The sequence below is a fragment of the Miniopterus natalensis genome, chromosome X, assembly GCF_054644295.1.
Source record: "Miniopterus natalensis isolate mMinNat1 chromosome X, mMinNat1.hap1, whole genome shotgun sequence".
NCBI lineage: Eukaryota > Metazoa > Chordata > Mammalia > Chiroptera > Miniopteridae > Miniopterus > Miniopterus natalensis.
In genome coordinates, this window is record NC_142103.1 from 73673737 (window position 1) to 73696363 (window position 22627).

The window sequence follows — 22627 nt, forward strand, 5'->3', positions numbered from 1 at the left end:
ACATTGGTTTGATTTAGGCCTGGGGAGTTAGACATCAAGGGCTGTGGGAAAATCCCCATACCGATAACAGTGTTACTTACCAGGCATGATTGATCTCACTGTTAGCTGGAATTTGGTTTGCTAGAATTCTCCATCAACCAGCACTTCTGCTTATCTAAATCTATGAAAACTTTGACATTTTCAAGGGGGTACATCACCACATCTTTGTGAGTTAATCTCCAAATTTGTCACCACCACTACAACATAGAACCCACTCACCACTACCATCACCAATAAACTTTTTATCTGGTTCAGAAACATCACTTTCTTAAGACCTTTCCATTTTGCTTCACTTTCATCACCGGCACTCATTTGCTGATAGTTTGCATTTCAATGTCATTATTAACAAAAAGCTCATTTCTCTCTACCGTGGTTACTTCACATATCTACCTTGACAACAAATAGAGACCCATCAAGCTACATTGAGATGGGAGTGCCAAGCTGTTGACTAGGCTCCCTCTGTTGCTGGGTGACTTGCCCTACAAACCATATGGTTATGCCTTGCAAAGTCAAATTCATACCCTTTTACAATGAGCAGTTAATACATTTCATGTATCTTTAGGGTTACTCTCAAAGCATTAAAACCTCAAATGCTTAATATATGTATGCCAAAGAACTACTCTATAATAATTATTATCATTCATAACTCAGCACCCAGGATGCCTTTTAAACTATCCAAAATAGAATCATGTTCTTTATAACTTTGGTATCAATTCTATGTCATTGTATTCTGGATGTTTGAAATTCAGTACATTAATGTCTGGTATACAGGAGGACTCAAATGGAAAAAACTTGCTCTCTCTCCCAGGCCTGTCTATTGTTTAACTATGGCAGAACACCATATTTCCTTAAATACTATTTCCTTAAATAGTATCAGTATCCCCCGAGCTTTTGGAGCTTCAGTATGCCCATTATTTTATTTTGTAAATCTTTATCCCACTTTTTCCATGGGTGATATGTATATAGTTAACTAAAATGTTTTTTGTTTTGAGAAGTTTTTAAGTGGCTTTATACCCCTTAAGATACCCTGGTGAGTTGGGAACCTGATAGATAATGACTGATTACAGCAGTGGATCTCAAAGTGTGATCCTAGACCCACAGTTCCGTCATCATCTGGGAAATTGTTAGAAGTAAAAATTCTCCACTCCATCCCAGACCTACTAAGTCAAAAACTGGGGGTGGGTGGTGGGGGGGGTGATTCTAATGCATGCTTAAGTTTCAGAACCATTGGATATTAGAGAAGATAGGTTTAATGATCATGGCCAGCCTGATACTCAGTTAAATTGTTCTTGTGGATATTAAACCTTCCTGGCCCCTTGACAATGTGTATGTACTCCTGAAATGTATTTTATTAAATCTCTTAAGGTTGTGAAAACACTGGAGAGGCAGCATGTTGTGCTGGCCAAAGCATGGGCATTGGAGCCTGATGGGCCTTAGTTGTAACTTCCCCTGGTCACTTACTCTCTTTGTTTTCCCTCAGTTATTTAACCTTTCTGAGCCTTGTTTCTAATATGAGAAAGAGAATACCCAGACCAGAAGATTGTCTCAAGGGTTTAATGAGGTCAAGTCTGTCAAGTGTTCAGCCCTGCTGACATATGATGGAATTTCAGTAAACAAGAGCGATTATTATCATCCCTTATCACCATGGGTATGACACTACGTAAGATCCGGAGACTAATGGGAAGACCTTCTTGGAAATTCCAAGTTGAGGTCATTGGAGAGAGGGAGCTAAGCTTCTCCCAGGACAGCACATATAAAGGCAAGGACTTCTCTGATCTATTCAGAGGACACTGCACCAACCTCCTAGGTGCTATAGAAGCTTCAGCATGAATCCTGCTACTTGTATTTGTTTTTGCCAGACTAATTGATTCTTACTTGAAGTTCTGTGAACCTAGAGGCAGAGAAGGGTGGTAACAACAAACTTTCTGAGCCCTTCTCCCCTCCCTGTACAGCCTCCTTGTGTCTCACTTCCTGGATCTTGCAAATATTTCCTTCAGGAATAACCTGGGAGTGGCTGTTTTCTTGGAACAGTCTTATCTTTTGGCTGCTAAGGAAAGGGAAAGGGGAGAGGGGCTGGACCTGTGCACTCTTGCTGCTGAGATCCTGGAATGCCAAGCTATTGTGAAATTTTAAAAATAAAATTTCCAAGCAAGAAAACTTCAAAAAAGCTATGGAGGAGCTTTTTCAGTCTCTGCAAATATTGGTTTTCATTTTCAATTACTATTAGGGATAAAAAAGATTTTAACCAAAGGGGAAAATCTATTCATCAGAAGATAGGTAACCTGTGCCAAGAGGAAAAGAGAAGAACAGCCCAGGACTTGGCAGGCAATTTACTTTTGTTTTTGAGGTGTAGTCTCCTTGCTGGTGTCAACAAAGCCCTTTCTCATACTGAGCCTTCATGCTTTCTCACCCTTTCTTCAGCAAGGAACTAAAGTCTTTGTGGACACTTGGATGACTGTAGTGCAAGTACTTTTTGGCCCTCCCCAGTAGTCCTTGCTTCAATGGAATTGCCCCATGGAGAAAAATAAGGCAAGGGTCAGTCTGGACACTACTGATTCTCATTAGTAGGGAAAATGATATATTCTTTCTAAGCTTCGGGATCCTCTTCTGCAAACTGGCAATAATGGAACCTACTTCAAGGGGTTGGTGTGAAGATTAATAGAAACGCATACATGGAAGTGCCTAAAACTGTGCCTAACACATAGTAAAAAGAAAGTATGGGTCTTTCCCCTTAATAAAGCTCCTGTTTTCCACTTCAGGGAAGAATCCTCCACTTGGTCCCAAAGAGGAGCTGTAGAATTCTGTGTACATTGGAGGCTCGAGCCCTTTGGAAATAGGACCTCTAGATGCCAATATCATCAGCTTGAGCCTGACACACTTCAATAGATGCCTTCTACTCACCAGTTCGCTTCAGCTGTTAGTGCCAAGAAGGCAAGGGCTATGTTGGTTTTGTCCCCCTTGCAGAGTGCAATATTCATTCAGAGCTTGGAATGACTTGTATACATATTGGCCCAACTGATCCTATTGAAGGCAGATCTTCTGTTCCCCTAATACAAGTGACTCTGCAAAGCTCAGGCTGGCCCTACACAAGTTGTGCATGTGGGAGGGCAGTGCTTTTAAAATCAGAATTGATACAAAGAATAAAAACTTCCAGGTTGCCTTGCCTCCAGATAGAACCACAGTGCCATGAATCGGTGCACCAAATGTCCCTAGAAGAACATATTCTTTCCTTCCAACTGATTCTGGAGTTGGCTACCCAGGGATAAATTCTGTAAGACTGACATAGTGATTAGTACCTAAACAAGGCAGCTAAGAATACCTAGTCCTTTTGATCTGCTCTCTGCTCTTAAGCTTGTCTTTTATTATCTTTCTTTTTTAACAGATGGGTTGAGTGAATAAATGAGCCCAGGGTTAAAAACCTTGGTTAGCTAGGGCTTCCTGGCTAGGCAACAACATGGCTGAGCTGGGACCCGAAGTCTTCTGATCTCTTGGCTATTAAGCAGATCTGAACATTAACCAGGGGGACACACAGTCCAACTCCCTTGATGGGAACAAGGCTGAATTATACAGCAGTGAAGACTATACACTGCACAACTTGTACAACCATATACAGTGCCCTGAGACAATCCCGTCACTTATTAATCACATTTTATGAACCCAGCATCATTGCTAGGTCCTTTTTATATACTTAATCCTCACAACAGCTTTGTAAGATAGACATTTTTCTGAAACTGAGGTAAATTAAATACTCTGCTCATGGTTGCACAACTTTTGGGTTATAGAGCCAGATTTACTAATTTTACTGGAATTTAGACCCAAGTCTTTCTGACAATGTGTTCTTTCCACTCTACTCTATTGCTTTTCCTGTACCCTGGCTAGTAAGAGGAAAGAGTGGTAAATTTGATTACTATCATGAAGCAGGGTTCTTCTCGCCACAGCTGCAGGACATTGGCCCAAATGAGGCCTTTGGAGATGTTGTCACTGCCTGCATTTTATCAGATCAAGATTGGAGATGAAGATGGGGAAGGGGGAGAAAGGCAATGATAGAAGGTAGAAATGTGTGTGGTGAGGAGTAGAAGACAGGCTGTATAAACCGGAAACCAATCTAACTGGAACAAATAACTCTGCCTTCAAACCTCCACCCCTAAACCACAACACTCATACATCCTTTTTATCCTGGCCCTTTGTTTCTATAGTATGGTCCCTGAGCCACTTGTATTAGAATCCCTTGAACCAATTGTTAAAAATATGGATTCTGACAGCATATTTCACAGATCTAGAACAAATAGTCCAAAAATTTATATGGAACCAAAAACAATCCTGAATAGCCACTGCAATCTTGAGAAAGAAGAACAGAGTTGGAGGGATCACAATACCAGATATCAAGTTATACTACAAAGCCGTTGTAATCAACACAGCCTGGTACTGGCACAAGAACAGACATGTAGATCAATGGAACAGAACAGAGAACCCAGAAATCGAACCAAACCTTTACATTCAATTAATATTTGACAAAGGAGGCAAGACCATGCAGTGGAGTAAAGACAGTCTCTTCCACAAATGGTGTTGGAAGAATTGGACAGGTACATGCAAAAAAATGAAGCCACAATACCAACTCACACCATACACAAGAATAAATTCAAAATAGATAAAAGACTTAAATGGAAATCATGAAACCATAAAAATTCTAAAAGAAAACATAAGCAGCACTATCTCAGACATCTCTTGTAGCAATATGTTTGCTGATATATCTTGGAGGGCAAGGGAAACAAAGGAGAAAATAAACAAATGGGACTACATCAAAATAAAAAGCTTCTGCACAGCAAAATAAACTATCAACAAAATGAAAAGGGAGCGCACGGTATGGGAGAACATATGTGCCAATGATACATCTGATAAGGGGTTAATTTCCAAAATATATAAGGAACTCATACAGCTTAACAAAAGGAAGGCAAACAATCCAATTAAAAATGGGCAAAGGACCTAAATAGACACTTCTCCAAAATGGAAATACAGATGGCTAAGAGATATATGAACAAATGCTCAAAGTCACTAATCATCAAAGAGATGCAAATTAAAACAACAATGAGATATCACCTCACACCTGTCAGAATGGCTACCATCAACAAATCATCAAATGACAAGAGGGTGTAGAGAAAGGGGAACCCTAATACACTGCTGGTGGGGATTCAGACTGGTGCAGCCACTATGGGAAACAGTATGGAGTTTCCTCAAAAAATCAAAAATGGAATTTCCATTTGACCCAGTGATCCCGCTTCTAGAAATAGATCCTAAGAAACTCAAAACACCAATTAGAAAGAATATTTGCACCCCTGTGTTCATAGCAGCATAGTTTACAATAGCTAAGATCTGGAAACAGCCCAAGTGCCCATCCGTAGATGAGTGGATAAAAAAGCCGTGGTACATTTGCAACATGGAATACTATGCAGCTGTAAAAAAGAAGGATCTCTTAACCTTTGGCACAGCATGGATGGGCCTGGGCATGATTATGCTAAGTAAAATAAGCCAGCCAGAGAAAGACAAGTACCACATGATCTCACTCATATGTGGAATATAATGAACAAAATAAACCGATGAACAAGATAGATACAGAGACATAGAACTATGGAGCAGTTGGACGAATTTCAGAGGGAAGGCAAGGGTGGAGAGTGTGTTGGGGAGAGATTAATCAAAGAATTTAGATGTGTATATACATGACCTGCGTATATACATGCGTATATACAGACAGTAGTGAGAAGACTTGGGGGGGGGGTGTGGATACCCGGTGGAGAGGATTAATGGGGACAAAAAAAGGAGACATCTGTAATACTTTCAACAATAATACAAAAATATGGATTCCTGAACCCCACCAGAGGGACTAAGTTCAGTTTCTGGGGTTGAGGCCCATAAATTTGTATTTTAAACAACTTCACCAGGTAATTCTGATTAGAAACCACTTTGGTTAGGAATGACTGTCCCAAACCAGTGGTTTCCAACTTTTCAGATCATGCACACTTCTCAGAATTTTTTAAGAATGTGCCTTCAATATATGCTGGTAGTTTATTAATAAATTCCTTATATGTACTATTGTCCTAATATTTGTGTTTTTAAATGCAAAAATATACATTAGTATTCTTATATGAGAATGGTCTCTAGTTTTCCTATATGTATCTTCTAGTTGGGCTTTGCTATTAACATTGTGCAAGATTCTTTTCTTGTCCTTCTATTCTCTAGATTCCAGAGTCTAGGAAGCATAAATAGCATTGGGGTTGTCTGTTCCCTGAAGGTTAAAATTAACACAAGATCATGTGAATGTACTTCTTATTTTGGTCAAAGTTATCAATATTTTTTTCTGTGGTAACTGGTGGGTTTAGATATTCTCATTCTTCTAATTTTGTGCATTTGGGGTTTTTAACTTGATTCACAATTGGCTTACCTGTCTTATTTTAATTTTCTTTTAAAGAATTAGCTTTTAGCTTTAGTTATTTGTTATATCATTTGTTCTCTAGTGTATTGGTTGATGCCATTAGTTTTCTTTCTGCTTTGCTTAGGACTATTTTTGTGGCAGTTTTCTTAACTTCTTTTGTTGAATGCTTAATTCATTTATTTTTATTTTTTCTTGTGTATTGATATAAGTATTTAAGACTATAATTTTCCCTTTTACCACTGTTTTAATCAACCATATCCTCCAGCTTCTCATATTTTCATTGTTGTTGTTTTCTAGGTATTCTCCAGTTTCAGATTAAATCTCCTCTTTGACTAGCATGGAGAATATTTTTCCCTTTTATTTTCTATGCTAGAAGTTTTTGTTTTTCATTTTTGTTATTAATTTTGAGTGTTATTGTATTGTGATTAGATACTGTACTCTGTACTATTTCCACTTTTTAGCTTAATATATAGTTAATTTTAAAAAAATGTTCTATGGGCCCTTAAAAATAATTGTCTGATTTTGGTGTATGAATAAATTTAGATGTTCCCATTACCTTAGTTTTTGACTGTCAAATCTGTCATCAGCTGAAATCATCTCATATGTTGTTTCTGCTTTTTTCTACCTTTGCATTTCCTATAGATTTTGTTTTAGAAATTTTATTAATTTTTATTTTTCAGTTATAGTTGACATACAATATTATATTAGCTTCAGGTATACAAACATAGTGACTATACATTTTTATAACTTATGAAGTGATCATACAGATAAGTCTAGTACCCACCTGATACCATACATAGTTATCACAATATTATTGACTATATTCCCTAATATGTGCTTTATATCCCCTTGACTTGCTTTAGAAATTCTGATGCTCTGTTATTTGGTACATAAAGATTCAGAGTTGTTAGATCTTCTTCATGTTTTCTAATTGTTAATATTATAGTGCCCTTCTTTGTCTTGTTTATTGCTTTTTGCCTTTAATTCAACTTTGTAATAATATGAGTATCATGGTCCTTATTTCCACACCCCCCATTTTTGGCATTAATTCATTTATTAAACAAATATTTATTGAATGTCTACTGTGTGCCAGGCACTAGGTATCAGATGAATGAGACACACAAGATCCCTGTTAGTGTGGAGCTTACATTTTAGTTAGAGAGTGGAGCACAAAATGAACAAGTAAAAATAGGTATATGACATATCAGGTAGTGATGCATCCCCTGAGAAAGAACAAAATGTAAAAAGGAAAATTAAGGATAAGTCATCTCTATTTTATATAAGGTGGTCAGGATAGTCCTCTCCACCTGATAGCATTTGTCATCCTTTTACTTTCCATTCATCACCTTGTTTTTTTTTTTTTTTGGTTTGTTTTATGAGGGGGAAATGTCAGGTGGAACAGTTTGCACACAAGGGGTTGCTTTAATCTAAAGGAGCTCTAGGTAGGCTAAGGCCTAAATGAGAAGAGTGGTAAATGTGTGGATATGAATTTCTGTCCATGTGAATGATGAATTAGCCAGGATGGGGACTGGAGATGAGGGGAGTGAAGGATATTTTGCTTTCCATTCTATCAGAGCTAGGCTACCATTATGTATATTATTAAAAAAAATATTCTTGGTCTGCATTATGACTATTGAATGGATATTCTGTCTGATGATTTAATTGAACTGCTAGAATGTCCTGTCACTAGGCAGTACTTAGAATGATCCTGATTGCTCACAGACTACAGCAGGAAACCAGATCTTCTGGTTTAGCAGACTTAACCCTTTATACTATAAGGCTAAATAGATGTCCTCTGACTTTAGTGACTCTTTATTATACACAAGTTTGACATTTTATACATATTTAAATAAACCTGGAATCATTTTTCTTGGATATTTTTTCTATTGCTTACAAGATAAGAATCTTATTTCTCCTCACAAGTGATAGTCTTTTTAATTTTGATAGTCCTTTCTTATATGTATATTATATATACACATATAACATATATTAAAATTCTATACACATACACCCTTAACTCTTGAATCTGGAATTTATTTTGATAAATAATATATGGTATAGCTCCAAATAACATTGCTCTGCATTTATCTCAAGAAAGATTTATTAAATGATCTTATCTCCTTGTTATAGAATGCCAATTATGTATTGATATCTTAATAGCTTCATATGTTTCTGGACTTTCCAGTCTGTTCCACTAATCAGTAATAGAGTTTTCACTATAATTTCTTTATAATATGCTTAATCCCTACTCACCCCCCCATTTCTTCTGTAACAAATATGCTTTAATATTATATCTTGCTTTATTTTACAAGCTAATCAAAAAACTCTATTGTTAAAAATTCCTATTGAGAATTCTTACTGGAATTGCATTAGGAGATATTTTAAATCCAAAATAGCAGATATTTGTAAATGTCATGCTTGATGTTTTTTCTTACAAGTATAAGAACATGAAAAGAAAATATACATGCCAAATTAATGATATAGCTTGCATCTAGAGAGGCAACAGGGGAATATAAGTGGGGGGTGAAACAGATATTTTTTTCTTATTTCTTAAAATTCATGAAGCATCAATGAATGACAAAATATTAAGATGTGTTTATTCTGAGCAGTGAATATTTATTTTAGCAATCTCTGTATATTTGTATATATTTGAATTTTTCATAATTAAAAACAAAACAAACAAACAAAAAAACAGATGAAGCAAGATAACCAGACTTGTAAGCCTAAGGATATGGCACATTCAACCTGAGTGCTACAAACAGACTGAGGTGGTGTGTGTATTCAGGCTTTAGAGCTAAATTGTCCAGGTTCAAACTCTAGCTCTGCCACTTGCTAGCTTTATGACCCTGAGCAAGTTACTTAACCTTCCCATGCCTCAGTTTCCCCAGCTATAAAATCAGGACAATAATAATAGCAACTTCCTAGGGTTATTATGAGGATTAAATATGTTAAGGCATGAAAGGCACTTAAAACAGTACCTGGTATTTAGTACAAACACAGTAAATATTAGCTATCAATAATATATATTACTATTATTACATTTATTACATAGATTACATTGTTTTGTGGCCATTTTAAATTTTACATAAATGATGTCATAAAAAATATGGGATCATCTGCTTGTTTTACACAATCCCCATCTGCTCTTTTGCAGGGAAATGACTCATTCCAAGGCTGGCTTTTCATGGGCAACCCCCTTCCATCCTTGTCTTGAGAACCCAGCACTGGACTTGTCAAGCTACCGAGCAATCTCTTCTCTTGACCTCCTAGGAGATTTCAAGCACTCCTCGAAAAAAAAAGAGGAAACTTCAGTTTATGAGGAGGGGAGCTCCATATCCTCTGTGCCCCAACCGCTGCGCAGCCGTGCCTTCTCAGAGAGCCATATCAGCTTGGAGCCCCAGAGCTCCCGGGCCTGGGGGCAGCATAGGAGGGAGCTCTTTACCAAAGTTGATGAAACCCAGCTAGATCCTCTGGGAACCAGGAAGAAGGCCTTTCCTCCTCCTCGCCCTCCTCCTCCCAACTGGGAGAAGTACAGGCTTTTTCGTGCAGCCCAGCAGCAGCAACAGCAGCAGAAGCAGCAACAGCAGCAGCAAGAGGAGGAGGAAGAGGAGGAGGAGGAGGAAGATGAAGAGGAGGAGGGGGTAGAAGAGGAGGAGGAGGGAGGAGAAGAGGAGGAGCTGCCACCCCAGTATTTCAGTTCAGAAACCACTGGTTCCTGTGCTCTCAATACTGAGAAAGTCCTGGAGCAGCCACAATCCCTGGGCTTTGGTCACCTGGAGGTCTCAAGGCAGGGCACACAAAGCCTCCCAGCAGAGCAAGAGTCTTTCAGTCTCCATTCAAGTGATTTCCTGCCTCCAATAAGGGGCCACTTGGGATCTCAGCCTGAGAAGACTCAGCCCCCTTGCTATTATGGCATTGGTGGCCTTTGGAGGACATCGGAGCAGGACACCACTGATCCCTCCAAGTAAGTGTTTATGAAAGACATCAGGTCCACACAGAGGCAGGCAGCATGAGTTTGAATTCCACCTCCATCATCATGTACCAGTTGCATGACCTTGGGCTGTTCCCAGTCTCAGTTATCTCACCTGGAAAATGGGCATGATGATACCCATTCCACATGGTTGTTGTGAATATGAAGTTAATCTATGTAAAGGACATAGCCCTATGCTTAGCACATAGTAGGTCCTCAGTAAATTGTAGTTGTTCATGTTCTTATTCCTAAATACCACTATAAAAATATATTTATCATTTCCCAGTTGGTCTTTAAAATATGCATCAGTTTCTGGCCCCTAAGACAGAAGGCATTAAACCTTTGTTGCCTGCACGAGGCTTTTCCCATAAGCCTGGCTCAGGCTCTTTTCCACCTTATCTTCTGCTTGCTCTTCAGAACAAGAGGCTAGGTGGAAACCTGACCTGCCTTTGCTCTAGGGCCTGCCTGAGCTTCTAAACGCAGCCTAACACCTCAGCATCAAAGGTGTTCCTGGGGTTGCGTGCTTTATGCCTTGATCATTCCTTACAACAGCTAAGAACATTATTTTCCTCTTCCACTCTCCATTACCCTCACCCTTGTTTCACCTATCTCTTTGCATTTGCTTCAGAGAGCAACACGTGGTAGTGGACAGGATGAGCTGCCTGGGCAGGGAATCTAGCAGCTGGACTGCCGGTGTCTGTTCATTTCATTGTGCCAATGCTCATGTGCATGCACTACAGTGTGTGGCTGTTCTCTTTGCTCCAAAGCAAAAGAGCTTTGGATTTCAGCTCTGCCAGGCATCCCACAGAGAGCTCAGCCCACTCTCTGCTGGGAGTGAGGGTGGGGGGCAGGTGTCTTTCCTCTAAATGCTTTCTTTAAATCCCTTTATAGAAGGAATATGCCTGAGACTTGTTGATATTAGAAGTATCTTGTTATCATGTCTTTTACTGATAGCCAGATCCATTACTTGGCTATCTGGAGCTAGTCAAGGTTTTCCAGCCCGAGGTGCCAGAAGCACAGTACTTACAGGGCCTGGCTCTGAGACACTGTGAGAATCTCTTATCAGATCCCTATTGGCTGCTTCTCAAGCCGTCCATCTAGCTGGGGAGCATTCTTACTATAATTGGAAAACTGTGGAAAATGACTGTGTTACCTATCAAGGTGAAGAGAATGTGATCTAGCACTTAATATTCAGAAGAAAGAATAAATGAATGAATAAATGAACATGTATTAAGCATTTGCTATGTACCAGACACTGCTAGTCCTTTTATATTCATTATTTCATCTAATCCTCCCAACAGCCCTAAGGGTTGTTGTTATTCTCATTTGACAGATGAGAAAGCTAAAGCTGAGCAAAATAAGGGACTAAATAAGTCAGAATTGTGCAGCAAAGATTCAAAACCAGATCTGCCTGACTCCCAAATCCATGCTTATTTCGCTATCCTAGTCGAAGAGGGATCTTGTCCTTACAGCAGGCCGGGCCTTTACAAGGCCCTCCTGTCTCCTGTGTGTACCAGAGGTAATAGTTACAGTACCCCTGTCAGCCTGCTAGTTCTTTCTTTATGTACCTCCATTCACCTTGGCCAGAGAGAGGGAAACTGCTATTATTCGAGATCTTGTAACTTCTTCCACAGATTTTTTTAAATGACTATAGGATGGAGGGGAAGCATTTATTTGCATACAACCCTGGCTTGTGGCTGCAGAAAGTCAATTATAGGTGCTTCTTTGAGTGATAACGAGTTAAGGAACAGCATCATTCACAATATAGCTATTTTTTTTTTGCTTGTTTACCATGTGCCAAGTATTATTCTAAACACTTTCGTGTATTGATTGATTTAATCTTCACAACACACCTATGAAATAGATACCATTAGTCTCATATATATATATATATTTTTTAATTTTTAAAAATTTTAAAAAATATTACAAATGTCCCTTTATCTCCCCAATGACCCATTCCACCCCATCCCACCCCCCTCCCCAGTCCCTCTCCCCACTATTGTCCATGTTCTTGGATTGTGCATATATGCATATAAATTCTTTGGTTACTCTCTCCCCCTCCACCTACCTGCCCTCTTCCATCCCTCTGACATTCATCAGTCTGATCTATGCTTCCATGTCGTTGAATCTATTCTGTTCATCAGTTTATTAAGTTCTTTAGAGTCCACGTATAAGTGAGATCATGTGATATTTGTCTTTCTCTGCCTGGCTTATTTCACTTAGCATAATATTCTCCACGTCCATCCATGCTGTCCCAAAAGGTACAAGAACCTTCTTCTTTATAGCTGTGTAGTATTCTATGGTGTAAATGTCCCACAGCTTTTTTATCCACTCATCTACTGATGGGCACTTGGGCTGTTTCCAGATCTTAGCTATTGTAAATTGTGCTGCTATGAACATAGGGGTGCATATATTCTTTCTGATTAGTGTTTCAGGATTCTTAGGATATAGTCCTAGAAGTGGGATCACTGGGTCAAAAGGCAGTTCCATTTTTAATTCTTTGAGGAACCTCCATACTGTTTTCCATAGTGGTTGCACCAGTCTGCATTTCAGATAAGAAAAGTGAGGCACAAGGAGATAAAGTAACTTGCAGAACATCACAGGTAGCCAGAACCCAGGTAATCTGGCTCACTGTGGCCACTACATCATCCCAGCATCTCTGGACTCCTCAAGAAGAACCTATTCCAGATCCTTAGAGAGCACAGAGTTCTAACCAGAAGGAAGTGGCTTTAAGATTTTGTAAGGGAGGATAGTGTTAGGGGCAAGTAGATATATAATACTTTGAATCTAAAAAGAAAAAAAGATGGGGAAAAAAGATGTCCTAATTTCAGCCAAATTAACCCAGATTATCTTTGTAACTGACATACTATTCAGTTATAAAATTCTGGGATACATTTAGAAGCAGGTTAGTGGAATTATTGAGTGTTGGTTAAATCTAATAACACTGATTCAGGTGCAGGTATAGCTTGCTTTATGGACTGTATGCATTTCCTTTCAGTACTATGTAGAAGGAATCTGAACTTGGCTTCAGAATCTATTATCAAATTCAGATTGTGTTCTCAGATCTCCTGTAACCCCTGGCCTATTAATGGAGATTATGAGGAAAGGAGCCCTAGAAAGTAGTGCCTAATATAATACACTAGAATATGATACAGGGCTCTGTCTTCTGGCAAACTGTGTCTCTAATTAGCACATCCTTTAAAATTTTTTTTTCCAGTTTTATTGAGATATAATTGACATATAGCCACATCCTTTTCTTAAAAAAATATTTCATACTTTCTTTCAGCACTTTCTGACTCAGAACACTCACATATTCCCTAAATATTTTTCATAGATAAGAATTCCCTATCCAACATGTTCATATGCCCTCCAGAATATTCTCTTTTCTCTGCTAACATAGATATAATTCAGTCAGAAAAATTTTTACATGTAGGGCTTTATGTGCTGTCAAGTTGTCCCTTTGGGAGTATAAGATAGTGGCTGAAAGCACAGATTCTGGCCCTGGCCAGTGCGGCTCAGTTGGTTGAGCATCATCCCGTGCCCCAAAAGGTTACTGGTTCAATTCCTGGTCAGGACACATACCCAGGTTTCAGGCTCGATCCCTGTAATTGATAGATGTTTCTCTCTCACATTGATGTTTCTCTCCCTCTCCCTTCCTCTCTCTCTAAAAACTCAATAAAAACATATTCTTTATTTTGCAAAAAGCACACATTCTGGCGTTAAGTCACCTTGGTCTAAATCACAGGTCTGTCATTTACTGTCTGGTGACCTTGGGAAAGTTACTTTACCTCTCAATGCTTCATGTTCCTTATCTGTAAAATGGTTGTCATGAGCATTGAATTTTATATCTGTATCTATATCCCCCCCCCCCCCCATCTTAGGACAGTTTCTGGGACATCAGAATCACTGTGTGTTAGTTAATAGTGTTCCTTTATCAGTGTTACTAGCTTAAAAACCTACATGTAAATGAATACCTAGGATGAGAAATGTTGGCATGCTCAAGTTTCTTTTGTGTGATGAATTAGGAGACAGCAAAGCATGAATCAGTAAATAGCTGTGGAGCATTTTAACCATTATTTTTGACCTTTATCTAAGAGCTGCAAATAGCTGCAAAAGTGACTAATGAGTTTTTCCTATTTTTCCTTTCAAACAGCTAGAGGTTAGCAAAGGGGCAGTGATATAGACAGGTGGAGAGTGGGGGTGGCTGGTAGGCAACAAGAATATAGAGGGGGTTGGCCTCTCCCTTGCATAAATCATGGGTGGAATTATTTGCCTGTCTGTCCCCGAAGCCCAACATTGAAGCATTTTTTTTTATTTCCTTCCTCACACCAGACCAGAATCCTTGATGGCAGAAGACTCCAAACCCAAGCCAGCATGGAGCCAAAGCTACTTCTTTCCTGAAGAGCAGTTCTCCTTCATGGGCTGGCGCTCCAAGAAGCAGCACCTCAGCCCCGTGGGCTTCAGTGAACCCAAGACAACAGGGTCTGCTGCTATACTTGTCAAGCCCCTGGGTGACACTGGTTCCATTTCCCCCTATTTTATTCTGCAACTATGGAGGAAGCTGGGGCCATTTGGGATATACCAGAAGTATCTCTACTCTATTCCTTCTCAGGCAGAAGGCCTGCTCCACAGAAGGCAGTCTCAGAAGAGCTCATGGGAGATGTAGTGGGTCGTGACAAGTCCCTGGCAGGGGAGCTAACCCCAGCCTCCAACATAGTGACCACTGCTGAGGTCATGGGTGACCTCTTTGCTGTGGGAGGTTTGCAGTGGAGGGGCCATTTCAAGTAAAGAGTTGTACCACCGGGAAAGAAGAAATGATCAGAGTATCCAGGAAAGCTACAGGGTGACTTTATAAGCAAGCAGACTAGATAGAGTTGGGGTGAGCAGAGTCTAGGATGGGCATGAGGATGCCAGCAGGCTTAGAAGACAAATAGCTAAGGTCTCAGATATATCCCTACCACTTAGCCCCTCCTATATCCATATACTGGGGCCATGAACCAAAGGAAGTCATCAATGATAAGCCCAGAACTTTAGGGGCCTGTCAGTTTTTCTGGATTTTAGTGGGGTGCCAATGACCAAACCAAAATATCCTAAAGAAGTCCTTGTAGCTGCAGAAGTCAGGGACAAGGAAATAGCCTTTTAAGTTCTTAAAATTGGCCTTGACTTGGCTTCTAGGTAGCCTTTATGTGGTCTGTTTACATTTGAAAAGTGCTTCCTGGTCCATTATTTCCTTATTTTACAACTTATTGGTGAAGCAGGGTCCCACTGTATTACAAATAGGGAAGCTAGGAAGCAGAAAGGACAGCAGCCTCTCAACAGAGGTTCAAATGGTCATTTTTTTGTTCCCACAGACAAGAATTTCAGCACTTCTCGCCCCCTCAGGGGGCCCCAGGGATCTCTACCTCTTACTCAGCTTATTACAATATTTCTGTGGCCAAGGCAGAGCTGTTGAACAAGTTGAAAGATCAACCCGAGATGGCAGAGATTGGCCTAGGAGAGGAGGAAGTTGACCATGAACTGGCTCAGAAAAAGGTGAAATTTTTATATGCCTTAGAAATTTTCAGCATTTAGCTTGAGTGTGTCTGGAGGTTGCCCTGCCCTCTAAGCTCTTTAGAACATCTTGGTACATTCCTGTATTTTCAGTCTGGAAATTAAATAGCTGTCTGGGTTTCTCACAAACGCAACTCCAGGCTCTTCTCGATCTGGTCAATAATAATCATGGTAGTAGTAATCATAATCATCACTGCAATGTCTCTCTAATCCTTAAAACAACTCTGCAAGGTAGACATTACTATCCCCTTTTTACCAGTTGAAAGGACTAAGTTGCCCAGGGTTATAGACTAGGTGGTAGATCCAGGACTTGAAGTCAAGACTGTTTGACTTTCTATTGGGCCATCCCTCTGAAGTTAGCCTTGTTAAGTAACTCGCTGCCCAAGGCACATCAGAATTTTTACCAGTGAGCACTAACCAATGGCAATCATTGATTATACTTTCTGAGAGAGAGAACAGACTAACAACAACAACAACAACAACAACAAAAACAGGAAAAATTATAAGCTGGTAAACTTTAGTATTTATTTGCAATGATAGTCAGCAATCTCTTAAAAATGTTAAATAGATAAATGGAAATGTTGTTGTTGCATAGCCTCCCCTTTCTTCCTCTAAGTACCACTAGCCTGGTTGTCTAATCAAATTCCTGGAATCACTTTGCCCTCCCTGCACTTAGCCATTTTATTTCATAAACAACTGGGTTTCCATGGCAACCTGAAAGGCCCAATTTACCACTTTGAGGACATCTGAATTCAATGTAAATTAGTCATCTGCCCATATTTCTCATTCAGGATATGACCTGTAGGAAAGCTCAAGGCCATTTACAAAAGACCTCACCACCACTTTCCAATCTGAAACAAAATGTCAAGGAAAGAATTAGAAGCATGGTGGTATCAAAGATGTATTGATCCAGATGCCTGTTTCCTTGGATTCCATGTTCCCTGATCATGGCTGGGCTTCTTCTGCCTTACTTAGGACCTTTTGTATTAGGAGCAAACCTAATAAAAGTCTGACCAGAAGAAGAGAAGAATGATCAGAAATGGTAAAGCACAGAACGGGGGATAGTGATTTGAGGTGATTGTGGGTGGGCTGGAACAATTTTTATCTCTGAGGAAGACAGTGAGGAATGATACTGATTTGTAATATCCCAGAAAAGCAGCTCAGCTCTAGCTGGGTCTGTGATGACTCCATGGCTCTACCAGGATTGAAGTTCAGGTTGCAAAGCCCAAGTGCCAAGAAACAAAGGGCTGTCTCCACTTTCATCCTAGCAGAACTATGGAACCTAAGAGCTGGGATGGGTAGTTGACTTTCCAGGTTGATCATTTGGCCCCCCACCCTCCTTTGTCCCTGGCATTGAGTTTTATTTGGGAGAGAAGAGGATAAGAAATAACTGGGAACCTCTTGGCATCTAATTGTGTTGCCTCATTCGTATCATTGGTCCCTCATTCCCAGTGGGTTTTGGAGTTTCCCTTAAATGTAAACCTATTACACTTCAGACTAAGATCATGGCAATCTCCTGAATGTTGACCAGTACCTTGGATATCTCTAAAGAAAGTACTAGAAAGGAACATACTCTAGAAAAATACAAGCTTATGGTCCCAGAGTTCCTGGGCAGGGATAATAATAAAACAATAATAAAATAATAATAAAATCAAAGCATACTTCATATATACAAGATACTGTTCTAAGCACATAACATGTACTAACTCATTTAATTCTCATAACAACATTATGAGGTAGGTACTATTATCCTATTTTTAGATGGGAAAATTGAAGCACAGAGAGGTTGAGTTATTTGTTCAAGTTCATTCTACTACTTAATGGCAGAACTGGAGTTCAAACCCAGATAGTAATAGTAGTAGTAATATCCAGGTGATAAAAATAATAACAACAACAGCAGCAGCATTATGGAACATGTATTGAGTGCATAATGTGCCAGGCACATTACTAAGTATTTTACCTCTATGATATAATTTAACCCTCACAAGAATAGGGAATGGGAGGAGAGGAGGCACTTCTCTAATTTACAGATGAGGAAACAGAAGTCTCAGTGGGACTGGGTATCTCACCCAAAGTCATGCAGTTTTGAGGAGGTAGAATTGGAATCCAGGTATCTCTGAGTTCACAACTCTACCACACTACCTTCCTGTGAATGCAGTCCCAGAACTGGCTATAGGGGAGACAAATCAGAAGACACAGGCTGTGCTTCCCCCAAGAAACTTACAGTTTTAGGAAAGGGATCAGGCATACCCACATGAAACAGAAAGTGAGCAACTTCAAATTATACTGTAGGTTTCTAATTCTAAAAGACTGGAGAGTTCAGAAAAGAAAAAGATCATTGAGAGAAGAGTTATGGAGGTAGGGGCTTTCAGTGGGCAGGAGAGGGGCAAAGCTGAGCTCTGAAGAAAGAATAGGACTAGCTAAAGTGAAGGAAGAGATAAAGAACAGGTAGAACTGCATAAACAAATCAGGAACACAGGAATGAGAGCTGTAAACACAGAGGAAGGTGAGGAGCTAATCCTGAAAGGTTCTGAGGAGTGAGATTAGAATGGTAGAGTGAGGCCAAACTGAATAATAATATATTAATAGCATTCATCTTTTACTGAGCACACAGTCTGTGCTAAACCCTTTGCATTCATCATCACATTGAATCCATATTACAATTCATTGAAGAAGGTACTGCAGTTGTTCCCATTCTGCAGATAAAGAAAGTAAAACTTCATAAAAAATTTCACTTAAGGTCACACAGCTAGGAAATGGCAGAGTTATAAGTCTAACGTAATCATTGCAACTCCAGAACTCAGACTGTTTTCAAAAAGACCTCAAAAGCAAAACTGAGGGGGTGAAAATCTAACACAATGCCATTAACATTAGAGGTACTTAAATGGATAGGAGAATGAATAAAGAAACAGGCAAATAATTGATGACAATGCTTTTTTAACCTATGTTTTCACAAGCATTCCAGTTCCTGTTTATTAAACAGTCTCCACAAGTATTTGTTTATTATTGAATTTATTGGGGTGACATTGGTTAATAAAATTATATAGGTTTCAGATATACAGTTTTATAACACATCATCTGTATATTGTACTGTGTGTTCACCACCCAAAGTCAAGTCTCCTTCTGTCACCATTTACCCCCCCTTTTACCCTTTTCCACCTCCCCCACCCACTTTCCCTCTGGTAATCACCATACTGTTTTCTGTGCCTATGAGGGTTTTTTTTGCTTAATCCCTTCACCTTTTTCACCCAGCCCCCAGCCCCTCTACCCTCTGACAGCAGGTACTCTGCTCTCTGTATCTATGAGTCTGTTTCTATTTTCTTTGTTGATTTTGTTCATTAGATTCCACATATAAGTGAAATCATATGGTATTTGTCTTTCTCTGACTGGCTTATTTCACTTAGCATAATACTCTCCAGGTCAATCCATGCTGTAGCAAAAGGTAAGATTTTCTTCTTTTTTTTTTATAGCCATGTCGTATTCCATTGTGTATTCCACAGCATTTTTATCCACTCATCTATTTTTTTTAATCCTCACCCAAGGATATTTTTTCCATTTCTTTTCAGAGAGAGTGGAAGGGAGAGATAGAGATAAACATTATGTGAGAGAGAGACCTCTCAGGTGGTTGCCTCCCACATGCGCCCTGACCAGGGCCAGAGATTGAGCCTGCAACCGAGATACGTGCCCTTGGCTGGAATCAAACCTGGGACCCTTCAGCCTGCAGGCTCTAACCACTGAGCAAAACTGGCTAGGGCTATTCACTCATCTATTGATGGGCACTTGGGCTGCTTCCAAATCTTGGCTATTGTAAAATTTAGCTAATGCTGCAATGAACACAGGGGTGCATATATTCTTTCAAATTAGTGTTTTGGGTTTCTTCAGATATATTCCCAGAAGTGGGATCACTGGGTCAAACAGCAGTTCCATTTTCAGTTTTTTGAGGAAACTCCATACTGTTTTCCACAGTGGCTGCACCAGTCTGCATTCCCACCAGCAGTGTACTAGGGTTCCCCTTTTCTCCACATCTTTGCCAGCACTTGTTGTTTGATGATTTATTGATGATAGCCATTCTGATAGCTGTAAGGTGATATCTCATTGTGGTTTTAATTTGTATTTCTCTGATGATTAGTGACATTGAGCATCTTTTCATATGTCTACTGGCCATCTGTATGTCCTCTTTGGAGAAGCATTTATTCAGGTCCTTTGCCCATATTTTAAATGGACTGTGGGGTTTTTTGTGCTAAGTTGTCTGAGTTCTTTATAAATTTTGGACATTAACCGCTCATCAGGTGTATCATTGGCGAATATGTTCTTATATTCAGTGGGTTGTCTTTTTATTTTGTTGATGGCTTCCTTTGCTGTGGAAAATCTTTTTAGTTTGATGTAGTCTCGTTTGTTTATTTTTTCTTTTCTTTCCCTTGCCCAAAAAGATATATCAGAAAAAAAGATTGCTACCATCAACAAATCAATGAATGACAAGTGCTGGCGAGGGTGTGGAGAAAAGGGAACCCTAGTGCACTGCTGGTGGGAATGCAGACTGGTGCAGCCACTGTGGAAAGCAGAATGGAGTTTCCTCGGGTTATGCATATATGCATATAAGTTGAACTGCCATTTGACCCAGTGATCCCACTTCTAGGAATATATCCTAAGAAACACGAAACACCAATTAGAAAGAACTTATGCACCTCTATGTTCATAGCAGCACAATTTACAATAGCTAAGATCTGGAAACAGCCCAAGTGGATCACCAGTAGATGAGTGGATAAAAAAGCTATGGTACATTTGCACCATGGAATACTATGCAGCTGTAAAAAAAGAAGGATCTATTATCCTTTGGGACAGCATGCACTGAACTGGGAAGTATTATGCTAAGTGAAATAAGCCAGTCAGAGAAAGACAAGTACCACATGATCTCACTCATGTGGAATGTAATAAACAAAATAAACTGATGGAAAAAATAGATCTAGAGACATAGAAGCATGGAACAGATTGAGGGATCTCAGAAGGAAGGTGGGGATGAGGGTGTGGGTGGGGAGAGATTAATCAAAGAACTTATATGTTTATAAGCATAACCTATGCACACAGACATTGGTATGGGGAATTCCTGGGGTGGATGCAGGGTGGAGGGGATCAATGGGGAAAAAGGAGGACATCTGTAATACTGTCAACAATAAAGATTAAAAAAAGAAAGATTGCTATGAGAAATGTCTGAGATTTTACTGCTATGTTTTTTTCTAGGATTTTTATGGTTTGAAATCTTACATTTTAGTCTTTAATCCATTTTTAATTTATTCTTGGGTAAGTTGTAAGAAGGTGGTCTAGTTTCATTTTTCTCAGCAAGTATTTATTAAGTACCTTTGGTATTAGCCCATGGATACCACTTATCTAATGCTAAGAAGTTTGGTAGTAACAGAGATTCCTCCCAGATTCTAAGAGATGAGAGACATGGTAGCTGTCCTGAAAACTGGAATTGCTCATGACTTGCTCAGGTTTCTTTTGTTTCCAGTGAGTAGGGTAGAGCCCATCATCTGTTACATGGATCCCAAAACATAAGTTACAAGAACAGATCAGTTTCTGTGGGTCCCCATCCTCATCCTTTGCCTTCTCCTCGTTTCTCCTAGATACAGCTTATTGAAAGCATTGGCAGAAAACTTTCTGTCCTGCGGGAGGCCCAGCGAGGATTGCTGGAGGACATCAGTGCCAATTCTGCCCTTGGAGAAGAGGTGGAAGCCAACCTAAAGGCAGTCTGCAAGTCCAATGAGTTTGAAAAATACCGTTTGTTTATTGGAGACCTGGACAAAGTGGTCAACCTGTTGCTGTCACTCTCTGGACGACTGGCCCGGGTAGAAAATGCTCTCAACAGCATTGATTCAGAGGCTGACCAGGAGAAGGTAGAGTTGGAGTCTCTGGGGTGTGGATGGAGGGCAATGCCATATGTTTCTTCTTGGGGCTTCCTCTTTAAAGTTTGGCTAGTTTGGGAGGCAGTAGAGCATAGTGTTAAGAGTATGAACACCAGCTTTTAAGTGCCTTGAAATTCTGGCTCTACCCTTGAATTAGCTGTGTGACTCTGGACAACTTAACCTCACTCTTTCTCAGTCTCTTAAAAATGGGGTGAACACACATAAGGTTTGAAAATAAAATTAGATAATCCATGTTAATATCTTAAAACAGAGCCTGGAACAGGGTAAATACTGAATCAGTGCTGACTGCCAGTAGTAGTAGTAATAGTAGTAGTAGCAGAAGCAGCAATTTCATCCTCCCCTCCCCTCCCCTCCCCTCCCCTCCATCTTCTCTCTCCCCTCTCCTTTCCTCTCCTCCCCTCCCCTCCCCTCCCCTCTCCTCCCCTCCCCTCCCCTCCCCTCCCCTCCCCTCCCCTCCCCTCCCCTCCCCTCCCCTCCCCTCCCCTCCCCTCTCCTCTCCTCTCCTCTCCTCTCCTCTCCTCTCCTCTCCTCTCCTCTCCTCTCCTCTCCTCTCCTCTCCTCTCCTCTCCTCTCCTCTCCTCTCCTCTCCTCTCCTCTCCTCTCTTGAAATTCTCTCCTCCCTTCCCTTCTCTCTCTCTCTCTCTCTCTCTCTGTCTCTTATTAGAGGGAGAGGTCTCACCAAGTATTTGAGATTGGGAGGTTGTCAGTTCCACAGGTTTG

The 22627-nt window shown here is 40.0% G+C and overlaps 1 protein-coding gene across 2 annotated transcripts in view; it reads left to right on the forward strand.

The window, feature by feature from the left end:
• The window catches only part of SHROOM4 (shroom family member 4), a 208443-nt gene that overhangs the window by 181492 nt on the left and 4324 nt on the right, over nucleotides 1-22627 (forward strand). For both annotated transcript variants that reach the window (XM_016218523.2, XM_016218524.2), the window contains 4 exons: nucleotides 9621-10430; nucleotides 14769-14918; nucleotides 15788-15968; nucleotides 21608-21877. In XM_016218523.2, coding sequence (XP_016074009.2) covers nucleotides 9621-10430; nucleotides 14769-14918; nucleotides 15788-15968; nucleotides 21608-21877 — 1411 coding nt within the window. The remainder of the gene's footprint in view (nucleotides 1-9620; nucleotides 10431-14768; nucleotides 14919-15787; nucleotides 15969-21607; nucleotides 21878-22627) is intronic.